Source organism: Nicotiana sylvestris, chromosome 3 (assembly GCF_000393655.2).
Source record: "Nicotiana sylvestris chromosome 3, ASM39365v2, whole genome shotgun sequence".
NCBI lineage: Eukaryota > Viridiplantae > Streptophyta > Magnoliopsida > Solanales > Solanaceae > Nicotiana > Nicotiana sylvestris.
This window is the reverse complement of record NC_091059.1, coordinates 164,900,049-164,920,124: the sequence shown is the minus strand read 5'-3', so window position 1 is coordinate 164,920,124 and position 20,076 is coordinate 164,900,049. Positions and strand designations below refer to the sequence as shown.

General features: G+C 34.6%; 1 protein-coding gene across 1 annotated transcript; it reads left to right on the top strand.

Moving 5' to 3' along the window:
- The first annotated feature begins 6,305 nt into the window (after positions 1 to 6,305).
- On the top strand, positions 6,306 to 7,058 carry LOC104230954 (kunitz trypsin inhibitor 5-like). Its single transcript, XM_009783870.2, has one exon. The coding sequence runs from the start codon at positions 6,306 to 6,308 to the stop codon at positions 7,056 to 7,058; it is 753 nt and encodes a 250-aa protein (XP_009782172.2).
- Positions 7,059 to 20,076: the final 13,018 nt, after the last annotated feature.

Sequence of the window (20,076 nt, the reverse complement as noted above, 5' to 3'; positions counted from 1 at the left end):
GTATCCATAACTCAAACATCGCCCTTTCTAAAATATATACCCTCATCAAGCCACATCAATTAGTACTACATTTTCCTAATCTTCTTAAACTGCCCATGCTGTCTAAGAATTTATGACCCTTCCTTTCAGAACTGAACCGGGACCTTACACATGCAAATTTTCAACCCTACACAATAAACCGCATGTACCATGCCATCTTATGATAAATATGAGAACTTTATAACCCCTTCCGAGCCACAAGCAACTACGTACTCAACTAGCCAAGAACTTTCCATTTGATCCCATTTAGAAGAAAATCAATATACATCACACGCTTCTCACGCCCGTAGAAAACATACATCTCTAACCTTGGTAGAAACCATCAAGAACTCTCCGAATTCCATTTGCACAAAACCAAACCGTCAGGACTAAATCCTTCTAACTCAACCAAGCTACGCAGGTCACTAAAACCCAATAGCATTGCCGCAAAACACCTGTAGAAACTCATTACCTCATCAACACCCAAAGAACTAATCATATCCTTTACCATGCCGATCTGACCTACTACCAAGCTATCACATCTATCCAAGTTCCTTCTAATTTACCTTTAACTTGATACTTCTTCTCGCTATCACACCACAATCCTCGACCCAGGCTCACCACACGAGACCTAAGCATAAAACCACACCGTACTAAGGCTCATAAGTCGCTGACTACTCTCTCAATTATCCCCAAAAGTACCACATTCGAAATACTTACCCTGAAGAAACTTCTTGCGAATCTAAAACCATTACCTCCACCTTCCTGATACTGATGTGTAGAATCCATAATGATATAGAAATGCCACAAGTATTGACACCCTCCAATGTAAACCCCTGTTCCTAGCCAAATATACATCCTGAAGATTTCCATTTTCTACGTGTAAACCTTAAATCCTTCAAAACCATTCTCGGGAGTCATCCACTATACTCAGGTTTTAATTAGACCGATCAAATGAACCGAACGACATGTGCCTCGTTAGAATAGCAACACCGATGGAAGTAACCCCACCTTAACGCAACCAAACAAATTCTTGCTCCATGCACCGTACATCCTTTACCAATAACAACTCAAGTCATTCCGTGATTCTCATACACCCATGAAGCATAACATAACCTTTGTTAAAATTTCCTTCACTCGAGTCATCCTCGATCTCAACCCCTGCAAGCCACACTTGATTCACTAGTATACCTCAAACTGAAACAAATACAACACATAACCATGCCATCAACTAATTAGTAGCGGACTCCCCTACTTGGATCAAAACCATAGGTCAAAACACACAGAACTCACAATGTCCATACTCTACTACTGCCATAATACCGTGGTGAGATTAAACTAAATCTTTCATAAGCTCGTGCAACACAAATCCTCTAGTACTTCAAATCACCTGCAAATCTCGTATTCATCCTCGTAACAGACAAGCCAACTCTCAAGCGATCCAAATTCAAATTGCAATACATATATTTCCCCGGTAATAGAGATCCCGCTACAAAATAACATAGGGATCACACAACTAGCATCTCTTTATACCCTTCCACCGATATAAACATCACACAATCACTTAATCTTCCTGAGTCTGAACTCATAACATGAAATCTGCTTCACTCCCCAACTAGACAACATGAAAGGATCCTTCAACGCACCTACAACTCGGGCTATACATCAAATCACGATGGAAATCAAGCACCGGATAGTCCTTTCTACCCTCAAACAGACCTATCTCGTCACATTCAAATCATATGAACACATCTCGCAGTCACAACATACTCATCACCTAGCTACCAGTCATCACTCCCACTAATAAGGACATATCATACCTATAAATCCAAAAGCACGTACTCACACAATCAACCACTTAGTGCTCAAGCTACAAGCAAAGTCCAGCCTCAAGTCCTCCAGACTGGCCCAACATCAACACACCAAAATCACATCTTGCCTCTCGATTAGAGAATCACAAGTCGTTGATGCACAGCTGATACTGAGCACTCATGCGCGCATACGAACGCGTGGAAGGAAATTCAAAGAGTTACATTTCAAGCTGAATCAATGACGCACGATAAGAATTTCAAGAATGTAGGATTTCCTAAAGGTTCTGCAGCCTCTCAAAGATAAGTACAGACGTCTCCGTACCGATCCGCGAGACTCTACTAAACCTGCCCATGACTAGTGAGACCTATGTAACCTAGGCTCTGATCCAACTTGTCACGACCCTAAAATCGACCCGGTCGTGATGGCGCCTATCGTAAAACTAGGTCAGCCGACACAATTCCCAAATCAAACCATTATTCTATAAAAGTCATTTTAAGCCATTAATTAATAAGAAATCTCATAATATAAGTCTAAATGACCAATGCGGAATAGATACACAAGCCCGACATTGGGGTATCACAAGTCATGAGCAACTAAATCTCTGTCTCAATACAATAAAGTCTAAACAAGACTGGAAGACCATACTAAATAAAGCTAGGGAAAGTAAGAGGGAGAAGAACATGGCTGGAAACGCCATGTCGTTGCCTTGTCGACTCCGAAATCCTGTTGAATGGACAATCAATGCTCAGTATCGCGACCCATAACTCCTGGATCTACACACAAGGTGCAGGGAGTAATGTGAATACGCCAACGCAGAAAGTAATAAAAGTAAATAAAAGCTGAGCAGTAAGAAACACATAATTTCACGTCACAACACTACAAAAAATACAGTACATTGCTCAAAACAATACAGAAATCATCTTTCTCGTAAAACAACTCAATTTCAGTAAAACTTTTCCTTATTTTAAAACATCTTTCAATAGTTTCAAATGAGTGATGAAAATATTGAGAAAAAGGATAGAAACGTAATCAACTCCTCGGGCAAAACATAGATCAAGAAGAGCCCCTCGGGCAACAACATAAATCAACAACAGCCCCTAGGGCTACATCACAACAATCACACTGGGTACCCGAGCTCACTAGGGGTGTTCAGACTCTGGAGGGGCTCCTACAGCCCAAACGCTATAACAAGCCACCTCGTGGCATAATAAATCAGGCCCTCGGCCTCACAATACCATGGATCAGTAAGAACCTGTTGCGGTGTGCAGCCTGATCCCATAGTATCTTTACAACACAGGCCCTCAGCCTCACTCAGTCAGAAATCTCTCAAGCCCCTCGGGCAATAGTAAAAAGGAAGCTAAGCCCAAAATATCATTTAAAGTATCAAAACAGAGTAAATATGGTTGAGTTATGAAATCAGTAAAATACAGCATGATTGAGTACAGATAATAAGTCAAAATAGTGAGGAATAGTAGTAAAAGCCCCTAAGGGTCCAAAACAGTTGGTACGAGGCCCAAATATGGCATTCAGCCCAAAACATAGTAATATTTTCCCAAACACAATGATATCAAACAGTTTTCAATGAAATGCGCGACTTAATAGTCGTACGGGGTGTACCAAGTTAAAATCCCCAACGGTGCACGACCCCACGCTCGTCATCTAACGTGTGCGTCACCTCAAAGTAGTACAACGATGTGATATCTGGGGTTTTATACCCTCAGGACAACATTTACAATCATTACTTACCTCAATCCGGTCCAAACTCTAGCTCACGATGCCTTTGCCCCTCGACTCGGCCTCAACTCGTGTCAAATCTATCAAAAATCAGAATCATAACATCAATATATGCTAAGGGAACGAAGCTCACGCGAAAATAATCAAATTACATTAAAAATCCCGAAATTTGTCAAACCTGAACCCTGAGCCCACATCTCGAAATCCGATAAAAATTACATCAATAGAATCCTTATCCTCCCACGAGTACGTACATACCAAGAACATCAAAATCGAAACTCAAATGGTCCCTCAAATCCCCAATTTACACTCTCCAATTTCAAGCCCTAATTCCCCAATTTTAGGCTTTAAATCCCACTAATTCCATGTCCAATTAGTTAGAAATTATCATAGAATCGAGTATTTAGTTCAAAAATCTTACCTCCAAGTGTTTCCCTTCGATTCCCTCTTCAATCCCTCTCACAAAACTTCAAAACCACTCAACAATGGTGGAAAATAGACTAAAAATCGCGAAGGCAACTATCTAAACATTCTGCCCAGGGATAAATTCCTTCTTTGCGAACGCGGTAGCTCCCTCGCGTTCGCGGAGCACAAAATTCCACTGACCAATTATTCCCCCTTCGCGAACGCGGCATCCTCCACGCGAACGCGAAGCTTCAACTATCCAAGCCTTCGCAAACGCGACCTTACCTATGCGAACGCGAAGCACAAAACTCCTGGGGTCCCAGCTGGTCCAATTACCCTACGCGAACGCGACTCCTCTCACACGTTCGCGATTCACTGGAATTCAAACTTACGGGAACGTGACCCAGACTCGCGAACGCGAAGCTTCAACTATCCAAGCCTTCGCAAACGCGACCTTACCTATGCGAACGCGAAGCACAAAACTCCTGGGGTCCCAGCTGGTCCAATTACCCTACGCGAACGCGACTCCTCTCACACGTTCGCGATTCACTGGAATTCAAACTTACGGGAACGTGACCCAGACTCGCGAACGCGAAGAATACTTTCTCCTCTAGGCCCAGCTCTTTTTCGCGAACGCGGGACTATCTTCGCGAATGCGGAGAACAAATTCTTCTGCAACAAAAATCAGAAAATCAGCAACTTTCCAAAACAAGAATTTGATTCGCTAACCACTCGATACTCACCCGAGGTCCTCGGGACCTCAACCAAATATGCCAACATATCCCATAACATCATTCAAACTTGTTCCAACCTTCGGAACACTCAAAACAACATCAAAACATCCAAATTCCGTTTTCGATCAAAAAGTTTGTCAAACCTTATCCGAATGACCTGAAATTTTGCACACACGTCCCAAATGACACAACGGGCCTACTCCATTTTCCGGAATTCCATCCCGACCCTATATCAAAATTTTCACTACCAACCGAAAAACGCAAAAATTCCAATTTTACCAATTCAAGCCTAAATCTACCCCGGACCTCCAAAATACATTCCGATTACGCTCCTAAGTCCCAAATCACTTCACGAAGCTATCTGAACCATATAAACTAAGTTCCGAGATCATTTACTCACAAGTCAATTTTCGGTTGACTTTTTCCAACTTTATAATCAACTTAAGAGATTAAGTGTCTCATTTCTCTCTACAATCCTTCCGAACCGAGCCAACCAACTCAACACAGCATAAAAGAGCTGAACCACAAAAAATGAAGCAGAAATGGGAGAAACGGGGCTAAAACTCTCGGAACGACCGATCGGATCGTTACAATTCTTCAATTGATGGTTTAAACATTTCTATTTAGAAATTTTCAATTCCTTCCTTGAAATTAAAAAGTACATATTTGTAATTTGCTAATAAAATGAGAAAATATTTTACTTATAACAATATATTTTTTGATTTATGTTTTGGTATCACCATAAATTCACTGGACACAACCTTACATCTAAAGAACACTTGATATGTATGGCACAATTATGCAACTTGCAGATTATTATGTCAAGTTGGACGAATTAGGTTATAGTCATTTCTTTTAACAAACTTAACCAGGAAAAGAAAAACAATATCGTGTAGCGTGAAGCACGGATTCACTATCTAATATTAATAGGCGATCGTTCTATCAAGCTAATCAAAGTTGCGTGTTATGTACTAAAATAGGTCACTGTTCCGTTTGATTTGTCAAAGAGATTGCATAATCCCAAGTTTTATCCTATATTATATATGCAGGAAGTATATATACTTATTTTACCAATAAAGTCAAAAATTTGGTTAACGATATTCAAGATTTAATATATATACGTAAAATATAATATTCGACCGTCCTCTCTTACTCGTCTATTCGTGAGTTTCTTTTAAGGATTTGTGAAAATATAGTTCATCCTTTGAAATTGCTAACACAATTCAGATATATATGTACAAAACGTGCAAAGATTATACTAGCATATACTATAGTAGTTAGCTTCCCCACTATTTTTGATAAGTAAAACAGAAGGCGCACATATATTATATTACACAGAAAAAAGGTCAATAATTCAATAATTTTTAATACGGTTTTACCAGGGCCCAATTAATGGCTAGAAATATTTGATAGTCAATTCCATCTTGCTTGCAAGCTACTACTAGTACAATATTCAAATGATATATCATACTACTAATTAATAATCTTCTGTTATCTCCTAGTAAGATATTCAAACCTAATCGTAGTACTATAAATAAGCCTATTTTATCCGTTGACAAGTAATTCATTCTATACAAACTAATCCGTACAAACACAATGAAAATGGAAGTTAACGTTAGACGACGATTATTCATGGTACATTTAATACTTGTTGCATTGTCAACAAGCTTATTTTGCCTCGTAAAAGCTCAAGATGTGCTCGACGTTTCCGGTAAAGATGTCCGAAAAGGAGGGTATTATCGCATCATTCCGGCTGGTCGGGGCAACGGCGGTGGAATTACGGTTGCATCTATTAGGAACCGAACCAACCCGCTAGTCGTAAGCCAACATGCCGATGAATCTATCATCAGTATTAGCACTCAATTTTCACCAGCAAACTCGAACGAAAATACCATCAAAATATCAACTGATCTGAACATCAAGTTTACGTCAGAGATAACATTATCTAATTCGTCTAACGTATGGAGAATTAACACTGAATTAATTCCGCAACGTTATTTAGTGACAGTTGGTGGAGTAGAAGGAAATCCAGGGCGTGAAACATTAAGCAACTGGTTCAAGATTGACAAGTACGAGGATGCTTACAAACTTGTGTATTGTCCTGGAGTTTGTGAGACATGTAGTAGACCATTTTGTGGAGATATTGGAATACTTGTTGAAGGTAACGAAAGGGTTTTGTTTGTTGGTTCTGATAAACCATTGAAAGTTACATTTGATTGTATCAAATACTGGGATGAAACTATAAATAATTATACTCCTTGTCCCAGTGCCAGCATCTCAAACAAATTGTCAGCCTTGCCTTTTGTTAAAGTTGTAATATGGATTGTTATTTGTTACCTGATAAAGCTAATGTAGAAGATCAAAAGGTACCAGAATATATAGTGTCGTAATTAATCAGTGCACATGCATGTTAATGTATTGTATTGTGATTTGACGATAAAAATTTATCGACGCCGAATATTTATATCAAATGAATAAATTGTAATTGAACTGGAATGCAAGTTTGAATATCATTTTATAAATTAGAGTGAATTGCAATTGAATTGGAATGCAGAGATCAATATGCAATAAAGAATAGTAATTGAGTGACTGTTATGCAGTAATTTATAATATATGAATTTTTATGTAGGGATTGCTTGATGATGATTTATTTTTATTAGATACTCGGATCCACATATTCATCAGATACATATTTTTATTCCATCTTCAACCCTACATAAATAATGCATAAATTTCCGGTAAAATTAAATATACAAAAATTAGTAATACACTAGTGTTTGATTTTGGTAACAAACTCCGCATAATTTTGGTAGAGTAGCCGTTGGGTTTGCCAAATCATTAGAAAACATATTTTAGTACTCCATTAGAAAATCAATTTGTGTATAATCACTATTTGAAAAAGTAATTTTTGAGTATCCAATTATAATAATAAATTTAAAGATTCACTTGATGTACAACTAGTATATCTATCTATATTTATCTATATTATTATAAAAGCACCAATAATTTTGTTAAATATTGAACGACTAAAATATCCCCCAAATATTAATTGATTTTTATAGCCTTAAATATTTATATAATTTAAAAATATAATTATAAATTATCTAAAGCTGAACTATTTTCGATTTAAACTACACATACACCAAGCCTACAAAGTTGATTTTGGGTAAAACTCTTTTGGCCATCTTGTGTTGAACGTAGCCTACCAATCCTACAAAAATATTCCTTCGTCACTGAGATTGCCTACAATGTCAATTTCTGAAATTTATTATGTGTCATATATTTGCATGAAAAGCTGTCAATCTCCAGCTCCAACACGTCTTTTATTAAGATCCCAAGGCAAGTATTTACTACCCTAAATATTTAATTGCTTGAATTGTAGATGAGTGATGAAAATCTATGGTGTTTAACTTTGACTATGGAGCTTTGAGGTTTGCATTGAAGTTTTTATATAGGTTTCTTACTTTTTTTTTTTTTGGTTATCTGATGTCATAAGAGTTCCAATATTTATTTATTTTTTTGGTCAGAAAGATAACATATATTGCTAATTAGTGAATACGTACAGAGAGTTGGAGCCTAACTGGCTCCCTATTACAAGTCGTAGTTCTAGAACCAAGCCATAAGTTATTACTACTATTTACAGTTGTCATAGTCATCCTATTGGAATTATCATCATGACAACTAATTACATCATAGGATAATTGAGCCATGTTGCCACTATAATTATGCCCAGAATTTTCTGGCCTGATTGACAAATTAGTTTTCCATCCGGCTAACCTATTCTTAAAATTAAGAGTTCCAATAGTTTGCTATACAGTGTAACTTACACTTTGCTCTAAAGTAAGCCCCAATTAGCAGTGAGTACGCGAAGCATCGCTACATTCTTATGCACATCTATTCCATCAAATAATAATCATCGTAATTGTTATTGATCTCTGTAATTAGGAGGATTTTGTAGGGATCAAAACAGATTAATAAATACCCTCTTTATTTTCTCTATCAATAAATATTAGTTATCATTATTGGTGGATGTTTTCTTTTCAGAAAAAGATAATGAAAAGATTGTTTTACTGCTAACTAGGGCTTACTTTAGAGCAAAGTATAACAAATATTAGAACTTTTAATACTTGTGCTGGTCGGGTCGCGGATATCTCAAGTCAAATATCACATCATTTATAGAATTCAAAGTCCTAATAAAATCCTTAATATGATAAATTGTTGAGACCAAATCAAACACTGACAGAAGAAAAACTACTATACATGAGCCAAGATGCTCAAGTCAAATTACGAAGGAAATTCAGATTCAGTAAACCTAATACACGCAAACTTACTCTATCCATGTTATTTTTCCGCTCTTTTCAGCATAAATAATTAAGTATAATTTTCACTATTTTAAAGTGGTCTAGCTAAAACATGTATTCTGAAGAAAAAATTCTCTTTATAAGATAAGGTGATTGTAAAGCAAACTAATTAGTAGTGAAGTTATATATTTTTTTATATTAATATCTTTGTGCAAGCTCTTGAAATAACAAGATGACTCTCTCGTGCTTTTTGATTATAAATTTGAATGAACCATTTCAGGTACGAGGAAGTATACTTTTGTAATTTTTATGTAATACTAGTCTTAGTGTACGCGCGTTGCACGTGTACTCTATCTCTATGAATATAAAATATTAAAAACTTAGATAAATATTATACTACTTGAACTATAAAATAGAGGTAAAAAAATTGTAAGTTCTTGATAAATGATGATTGTTGATTCTATTTAGCTAACTCAATAAAAGAACAAAAATTTATTCCATAGAAGTCTTTAGTCATCTCAATCAATATATTCGACATAAAATTTATTTTAATTTTATAATTTCATTACTTCAATTCACAAATTTCATGCATCTTTTTTAGTTTCAATAATACCATTTAACTTTGAAAATAGGAGTTTTCTAAAAAAAAAAAAAAATCGAAAGCTATATATTCTTATATTCATTTTAAAAGATACAAACAAGGTCACCAAACTTATAGAAGACGTCTATCTCTTTTTTTTCGCAAGTAAAATGCATGTTATTTTCTTTTCTTTAATCAATAAGAAATACTATAGGAATTGTTTCTAACGAATTAGCAAAGAATAACTCACTACTGCAAAAATAGAATCCAACTATTGTGTTAATACTATCCTAAGGAGTGAAAATATAGAATTCATGTTAAAATTAAAATTAGAATTTATTCTTTCAACAAATTCTCATGAATGTAATGTTTTAGTTTTTGTGTGTGTCTATAATCAGTTCTCATTTTAATTGAAACTTTTTAAAAGTAAGTCCGACTTGATTCAAAAAGAAAATTTATATTCTCATATTTTTATGAGTACAAAAATAATTTTCGTGTATATTTCTCCAAATTTTTTTCAATGTTTTAATTTGTTATATTTAAATTTTAATTCTATAAAGCGTGCTCATAAAAGTCCAAATAATAAAAACCAAAACTGAATTTCATAATTTCTTTGTAGCAATGAATGTGTACGTTGTATAAATACTTTTTAAATTTGATATTAGCCTCATCCAATTCTCTGTCCGAAAAATATTTAAGAATAATTGTGGAAGATTAAATAATTAATTTTAGATTAAAAAGTTAAACTGAAAATAAAACGGACCTGACTTGTGGATAATTGGTTCTCATGAAATCCTTTTCTTTTTGTTCTTTCATCGTGTATATAGCTAGCCATGTTAACGAAAGTCTTCATATGAAAAAAGTAATCACAAGCCAAAAGAGTCCAACTACATTCCATTACAAAAGTTGGTAAAGTCATACAGTTGAGTAAAGACATGCTTGAAGACCTTTAATTCTTTCTTTGCTCACCATCAATCCTCAAAACCGATAGAATCTTCCTAAGGTGCCAATTTTATTGGGAATAATGCTATATTTATTTGTTCCCGTTTATAGAATACAAGGTAAATTTTTAATTGATTTTAAAGTTCTAAATATTATGACTTCTTACCTAATTCAATAAGGAATGATTTAATGCATTAAATTTGGTCGATCTAAAACTCCTAAATATTAGGAGAAAATTTAAATGACGATTTTGTTCAATGTGAAATTTATATTTAAGGGGTAAAAATGGCGAACGATATTTTGTTAAAGGCCTTCGTACTTTTAATATAGTATAGATAGATTATATCATTTCTATAATCAAATAAATATTTTTCAAATACTTGTGCGGTTAAGAATTTATTAGAAATAAAATTTTGTAAAAATTGAAAAAGGGTATTTTAAAAAGCCGGTGTTGAGTCTCAAATGGCATACTCATATACTTCATAATAAAATGATGTTGTAGAATAAAAAAAGAGACATGTTAATAGGGCATCTGCCCAAAAAATATTGCCATGGAAAACTTTATCTTTCTTTTTTTCTCCGTCATTAATGTATTTCTTGATATATTACATTCATATACCTGAATCATTAAGGTTAACAAAAGAATTTACTGCATAGCAAAAATTATTACTATTATATATGTTGCGTACTTTGATTGGTTGTACAACTTTAATATATAACTTTGTGACTTTGATTATGTGAAAACATTAAAATTACTAATATTTATGCATTTGAAAGTTATTATTTTTGATATACGTATTATATTCGACATAAAGTATTCGTGCAACGCACGAGCATAGAGACTAGTACTATATTAAAAGCACGAAGACCCTTAGCGAAATGTCATTCGCTTTTTTTACCCTCTAAAACTTGATTTCATACAAGACAAATTAGTCATTTCATTATTTCTCCTAATTTTTTTAGGACTTTAAAATCACCTAAGATTTTTCTTATTATATCTTTCCTTAATCCTCTTTTGAAGTATATATGTAAAAAGTCATAATATTTGGCAACATGTAACACATTAATTATTAAACCTAACGTCAGTAATTTTCCATCCAAAGAAAAGTTATATTTCCATTGTTGGATATCCTTCGACAAATATAAGAAGTATAAAAAGAAATTAAGAAAATTAATTTTACACTCAAAATAATCATTAATATTTTCCTAACTTTTAGAACGTCAAAATTAGCTGAAATTTTACTTATTGTTATGAATAGAATTCTATTTAGAGTGAATGTCTATCTTGTAGAGAGTTTTACTTTGTGGCTAAGTCATTTTCCCCCCTATAAATAGAGGGGTCTTACCCCATTGTAAATCATCCCAAAATTCAATAAGAATTTCCTCTCTCTCTTTCTCTACAATATTGTTCTTCTACTTTTATTGTTTTATTACACGTTATCAGCACGAGACTCTACCGTCTCAAGAAGCTCTTTGAGAAGATTAAGCAAATATGGATATTCCACAAAGCAAACTTGGATCAAAGTTCAATTGTAAAAATATTTGTTTAATTGATTCATGTACGACACATACAATATTCAAAGAGAAGAAATATTTCTCTCATTTAAATATGTGTAAGGCAGATGTTACTACAATTTCTGGTAGTAGTAAATTAATTGAAGGCTCTGGAAGAGCTACTATAACTCTGCCTAAGGGAACAATACTTATCATAGAGAATGCAATGTTCTCCTCCAAGTCCAAGAGGAACTTGTTGAGTTTTAAAGATATCCGTCGAAATGGACATCATATTGAGACAATAGATGAGAATAATCTTAAATATCTCATCATTACCAAGAATTTCTCTGGCCAAAAGAGGGTTATTGAGAAGTTCCAATCTTTATCTTGTGGCCTGTATTGGACAAGAATTAGTGCAATTGAGACACATTATACTGTAAACCAAAAGGTTATTGATTCCAATACTTTTGTACTTTGGCATGATCGATTGGGACACCCTGGATCAATTATGATGAGACGAATTATAGAAAACTCAAATGGGCATTTATTAAAGAATTTAAAGATTCTTTTAAATAATGAATTTTCTTACACTTCTTGTTATCAAGGCAAGTTAATTATTAGGCCATCACCAACAAAGGTTGGAATTGAGTCCCCTGCGTTTTTGGAACGTATACAAGGGGACATTTGTGGACCTATTCACCCACCTAGTGGGTCGTTTAAATATTTTATGATCTTAATAGACGCATCTTCTAGATGGTCTCATGTGTGCCTATTATCATCTCGCAACCTCGCGTTTGCAAAATTAATGGCACAAATAATTCGACTACGGGCACAATTTTCCGATAATCCAATTAAGTCTATTAGACTTGATAATGTTGTTGAGTTTTCATCCCAAGCATTTAACGATTATTGCTTATCAATTGGGATAAAAGTGGAACATCATGTAGCTCATGTTCACACTCAAAATGATCTTGCAGAGTCTTTAATTAAACGCCTGCAATTGATAGCAAGACCGTTACTCATGAAAACGAGGCTGCCCACTTCTGTTTGGGGTCACGCCATTTTGCATGCAGCAATGCTAGTTCGTCTCATACCGACAAATTATTATAAATATTCCCCGTTGCAACTAGTTTTGGGTCATGAACCTAATATATCCCATTTAAGAATTTTTGGATGCGCAGTATATGTGCCTGTAGCACCGCCATATCGCACCAAAATGGGTCCGCAAAGAAGGTTAGGAATATATGTTGGGTTTGAATCGCCCTCCATTATTCTCTATCTTGAAACATTAACGGAGGATTTATTCACTGCTCGATTTGCAGACTGTCGATTCGATGAGATATTTTTCCCAAAATTAGAGGGAGAAGTAAGTGAAACCAAACGGGAAATTTTGTGGAAAAAATCATCATTATCTCATCTTGATCCACTTGCCTCTATTTGTCAAAAAGAGGTGCAAAAGATTATCCATTTGCAGAGAATAGAAAATCAAATGCCAGATGCATTTACGGATTTGAAAAGGATAACAAAATCACTTATCCCTGCAGAGAATGTTCCAATCCGTATTGATGTCTCCGTTGGACAATCTTCTAGTGTCATAGCTAATGAGTCAAAAGCACGCCTAAAACGTGGTAGACCATTAGGTTCTAAGGAACGAAATCTTAGAAAAAGGAAAACAAATGATCAAAATGACACTACGAAAGAATCTTACGAAGAAATCCACGATTTAATAAATTCTAAGAATCATGAGGAAACCACTGAGCTCGAGACTCAAGAAAATAAGGAACTATCAATAAATCCAATCGATATTGAGACAAATTTGAATCGAGTGGATAAAGTGGTGGATTATGTCTTTGCATAAAATGTTCCATCTAGCATTATGCAAGAAAGTGAGGATCTTGAACCTCAATCCGTTGGAGAATGTCGACAAAGACTAGATTGGCCAAAATGGCAAGAAGCAATCCAATCAGAGTTGAATTCACTTGCAAGACGTGAAGTTTTTGGGCCTGTAGTCCAAACACCTAATGGTGTTAAGCCTGTTGGCTATAAATGGGTCTTTGTACGCAAGAGAAATGAGAAAATGAGGTACAAAGATATAAGGCACGCCTTGTTGCACAAGGATTTGCACAAAGGCCTGGTGTCGATTATGAAGAGACATATTCACCCGTTATGGATGCTATAACTTTCTGTTATCTCATTAGTTTTGTTGTCCATGAAAAGCTTGACATACATTTAATGGATGTGGTTACCGCCTACCTTTATGGCTCACTTGATAATGAGATATACATGAAAATTCCCGATGGATTTAAAATGCCAAACGCACATAATTCAAAGTCCCAGAAAATATTTTTAATCAAATTGCAAAGATCGATGTATGGTCTAAAGCAATCAGGACGAATGTGGTATAATCATCTTAGTGAGTATTTATTAAAGAAAGGCTATATAAATGATGTCATTTGCCCATGTGTTTTTATAAAGAAAACAACATCGGAATTTGTTGTACTTGCCGTATATGTTGATGACATAAACCTTATTGGAACTCCTATAGAACTCCAAAGGGCAATTGATTATTTAAAGAAGGAATTCGAGATGAAAGATCTCGGAAAGACAAAATTATGTCTTGGTTTGCAAATCGAACATTTGGCAAACAGAATTTTTGTTCATCAATCTACCTACATAAAAAAGGTATTAAAACGGTTTTACATGGATGGAGCACATCCATTAAGTACTCCGATGGTTGTTCGGTCACTTGATGTAAATAAGGATCCATTCCGACCTCAAGAAGAGAATGAATAGCTACTTGGTCCTGAAGTACCATATCTTAGTGCAATTGGTGCACTAATGTATCTTGCCAATACTACAAGGCCTGACATTACTTTTTCAGTTAACGCCTTAGCAAGATATAGCTCTGCTCCCATAAGGAGACACTGGAATGGAATCAAACACATATTGCGGTATCTAAAAGGGACTACCGATATGGGCTTATTTTATGGCAATAATTACAGTTCTGATCTTGTTGGTTATGCCGATGCTGGGTATTTATCCGATCCACACAAGACTCGATCTCAAACAGGTTATGTGTTTACCTGTGGAGGCACTGCCATATCTTGGCGATCGACTAAGCAATCAATTGTGGCTACTTCATCTAATCATGCCGAGATAATTGCTATTCATGAAGCAAGTCGAGAGTGTGTGTGGTTGAGGTCTATAATACATCTTATTCGAGACAAATGTGGTTTGAGATGTGACAAACTACCCACGATTTTATATGAAGACAATACAACATGCATAGCTCAATTGAAGGGAGGATTCATAAAAGGAGATAGGACAAAGCACATTTCACCAAAATTATTTTTCACACATGATCTTCAAAAGAATGGTGATATCAATGTACAATAGATTCGTTCAAGTGATAATATGGCTGATTTGTTCACAAAATCTCTACCGGCGTCAACCTTCAAGAAGCTAGTGCACAAGATTGGGATGCGAAGGCTCAAGGATGTGAATTGATGCTCTCATCAGGGGGAGTTAATGCGCGTTGCACTCTTTTTCCCTTACAAGGTTTTGTCCCACTGGGTTTTCCTTGCAAGATTTTTAACGAGGCAACCAAAAGGCGTATTGTTAGATATGTGTACTCTTTTTCCTTTTCTAGAATTTTTTTCCCATTGGGTTTTATTTTAGTTAAGGTTTTAATGAGGCACATTACTTATCGAGTAGACATTCAAGGGGGAGTGTTATGAATAGAATTCTATTTAGAGTGAATGTCTATCTTGTAGAGAGTTTTACTTTGTGGCTAAGTCATTTTCCCGCCTATAAATAGAGGAGTCCTACCCCATTGTAAATCATCCCAAAATTCAATAAGAATTTCCTCTCTCTCTTTCTCTGCAATATTGTTCTTCTATTTTTATTGTTTTATTACACTATTATTTTTTTTTTGTTTGAACTATGTAAAAATTTTAATATATAGAATTATATGACGTGTAATATATTTATTAAATCAAAACTAACGTAAGTATTTGCCATTCAAAGCAAAGCTAAACTTCCATTGTGATATCCTTCCATTGTGTTATTACCATTGTTTCAGCTATCGTTTCTTTTTAACTATAATTCAAGGGTCTAAAAAAATAACTTTATCAATTAAAATTTGAATAATTATAATAAAATAACAATAAACATTGGTTTTCTACCTTATTTTTTGTGACCTTTATTTTATATGACCATTCGATCAAAATTTTCATATGGATAACCTACATATGAAGTCTTTTTTTTTTCTTTTTATAACCATTCTAATAAATGATAGCTTCATATATTTACGTTATTTTTTTATAAAGTATTAAAACTCTAATATTATAGTATTTTTTAAGATTTTATATTATTATTTATTTATCAAGCTAACGGGCTAAAAAGAATCAATGTTCATCATATTTAAGAACTTATATTTTTATTTTATTTTATTCAATAACACACATTATTTAATATTTTTTTGTATTTTAAAAAAAATTATATATTCATTGATACAGGGTACACGTGCAAAGCGCGTACCCTAATACTAGTATTATTAAAATAGATCAACAGACTAGAGGCTCATATTTTTTTAGTTTGATTTAAATAAATTTAAAATTGAAAAATCACAAAATAGAGTGAGAGAGAAGTGGGAGAGGTACATATAGTTTGGTAAATGTACATTTTTAATATATTTTTCTTGAAAAGACAAAATATATCTGCTTATACTTCTATCGAGAATAGTTTTTTATCTTCTTCCATTCACCAGGAAAGCAACTTCTGCTACTACTTAAAAATGTTAGTAGTATTTTTTTCTTTCTTTTGAAAAATAAGCACTTCCTATTTCTCATAAGCTCGGCTAAACCGGTATGTATGCTAAACTCCTACTGCTTTTAGCGTGTTCGCTTTGACTTTCTCAAGATAGACTTTATTAGGAATTAATACTACGTATTGTGTCACAAGGGAAAAAAAGGTTGTCATGCTACTTAATTTGTTGCTAGCACCCATCTTGTTGTTGATCTTTCTATTATACAGAACAAATCAAAGTTGATAGTCAATTCCAACTGAAAAAGAAAAAAAAAATCTTTCTAGGGTGTGAAAATTTCAAACAAAATTTATAATATGCACACCTTCATCCAGATCCATAAATAGCTCTGCTTCGCTAAGTCTAATAGACGTACGGTCTTAATCATTCAATTTTCCTGCTACTACCCTAGTATACTCAATCGTTATATTAAGCTAATCAAAGTTGCGTACTATGTCCTAAAACATATATGTACCGTTTGATTTGTCGGAGAGAACTTATCCCAAATCTTTATCCTATAGGAGTACTATATGTACACTGAACTATCTATAGTACTCCCTTCTAATTACCAATAAAGCCAGAAATTTCATCAAGAGTAATATTTAATACCTACCTACATGGTAATAATATTTTTGGCGAGAGAATTTATCGCTCCATTCTCGTCTCTTGCTTGGCCCATTTGTGAATAATTTCTTTTTAAAAGATTTGTGAATAGTTCAACCTTTAAAATTGCTGACACAGTTCAGATATATATGTACAAGATCGCAAAGATTATACGAGGATAGCATGAGTAATTGTTTTCTCATTGTTTAATGAGTAAAACAGAAGACGTGCAATGACTAGAAATTGATGGTCAATTCCGTCTATCTTGCAAAACCAGTAGTTCTATTAAAACCTTATCTTGCAAACCAGTAGAATATTCAAACCTCATCGCAGTTCTATAAATAAACCTATTCTATCCTTTCACAAGTAATTCTATACGAATAAATCCATACAAACACAATGAAAATGGAAGTGAACGTTAGACGATTCATGGTACCTTTTCTTCTTTTTGCATTGTCAACAAGCTTATCCTTCTTCCTCGTAAAAGCTCAAAATGTTTCTGAACCGGTACTCGACGTTTCCGGTAACGCTGTCCGTAAAGGAGCGAATTATTTGATCGTTCCAGCGGGTCGGGGCAGCCCCGGTGGACTTGATATCTCATCCATTAGGAACACAACCAATCCTCTCGTTGTAAGCCAAAATACTCAAAATTCCAGCGGCACTGACGTTCAATTTATACCAGTAAATCCGAAAGAAAATACCATCAGAATATCGACTGATCTGAACATCAAATATACGGCTATGACAATATCTGATTCGTCCACAGTATGGAGAATTAACACTGAATTAATTCCACAACGTTATTTGGTGACAGTTGGTGGAGTAGAAGGAAATCCAGGGCGTGAAACATTGAGCAATTGGTTCAAGATTGACAAGTACGAGGATGCTTACAAATTTGCGTATTGTCCTGGAGTTTGTGAGACATGTAGACCATTTTGTGGAGACATTGGAATACTTGTTGAAGGTAGCAAAAGGGTTTTGTTTGTCGGTTCAAATCAACCTTTAAAAGTTAAATTTGAATACACAAACTCGGATGATCCATGGGTTACAATTAATCCAAGTTTCAATCCCAGCATCGCAGACAAACTGCCAATCTTGCCCTTTGTTAAAGTTGTAACGTGCATAATTGTTATTTATCACTTGATAAAGGTGGCGTAGAATTAGATCAAAAGGAACTAGGAAAAGTGAGGTCATCAATTAATACATTATCTATTTATGTATGTATTGTAGCTTTGGGTTGACTAGGTATGTATATGTCAATTGTAATTGAATACGAGTTGATGTCTCATTGTTTATCTCATTGAAATCGGTATTTATAAATAACAATGCACAAAAAAAAGGGTGTGCAGATGATTAGTAATACAGTCCTGTCTCTCTCTTTCCAATATAATCTCATTTTTTTCTAAGACAAACCCAACGTATAAACAGTACAAAAGTCGTTTGTTTTACTGACTAGCTAATACGCAGATTATAGTACAAAAACTGCGTATGCAATGATAATAATAAAGAGATTGTCATACAATAAATAATAATGCATTGTTTAGTATAAGAGAATTTACATGTTTAGATACTCTCATCATTGTTAATACATGATTTTCATCTCTCATCCTATCCTACGTAAATAATGCTAAATTTGGTATAAGTTATACTAAAATTTGTAATATAATATTTGTTGGCCCAAGTAAAGGTTAATTTTGAAGACTGACAAAGTAACTCGGACATGGACTAGGTCCATCCCTCAGGTCCACAAAAAAGGGCAGATTTGAGCATGTGGGATTCACATGAAGGATATAAGTTTAACTTGGTGTATTTAATATCTCTTGATCGAAAAGGTTGCATAATTGATAAGGAAAAGGACTCCTTACTCAAAGAGAACATTATCCAAGATAAGGAAGGAGTTAGAAGTTGAGATCAACTAGAACTCTTCCTCCAAGGAAGAGTAGCATTAGAACTCTAGTTATTTCTTCATCTACTAACTCTATAACTTGCAGGATGTTCTCACATTCCAGGTGTTGCACAAACGTAGAAGTTAAACGTTAATTGAGAGCAAAATAGCAAGGCAATTTCGCAAGCAGTTCGTATGTGATTCAATTGTGCAAACCTGAAGCTACGTGAACCAGATAGAAGAACTAGTTCCAAGTGTCTATCTTTTATTCTAGTTCAATCGTAGTAGGTGTTTTCACATTGTACCTTTCAGCTTTATCTAGAGGCAATTGTAATAGGTACTCAGAGTTTTCAAGGTAGAGTTAACTTGAAGTTGTCGCAACAGTTAGAGGTTGTGTGCTACAACGGGATTAGAGGTAATCCTTAGGTTTACAAAGAGTTTTGTAAATGCTGTTTTGGCTCAGTGATTTAGTGAAGTGTTGGGAAAAATCCTACTGAGTAGTAGGTCGTAGTTTTTTTCACCTTTTGAGCCAGGTTTTTTTCACGTAAAAATACTTGTATTCTTTACTTTTTGCATTTATTATTCCGCAACAGCAGTATAAGGAACACATTGAAGAACCAGGTCCTTCCATAATCAGTTTAAGCGAAAACCTGGACAACACACAAATCACCCCCCCCCCTCTTGTGTAGTATTGAAGTATAAAACATCAATTGGTATTAGAACAGGTTATCCGTGAAGAGGCTAATACCTTAAGAACAGATCAA

Excerpts from the sequence above, each read along its gene's own strand:
- LOC104230954 (XM_009783870.2), top strand. The coding sequence starts at position 6,306 with ATGGAAGTTAACGTTAGACGACGATTATTCATGGTACATTTAATACTT.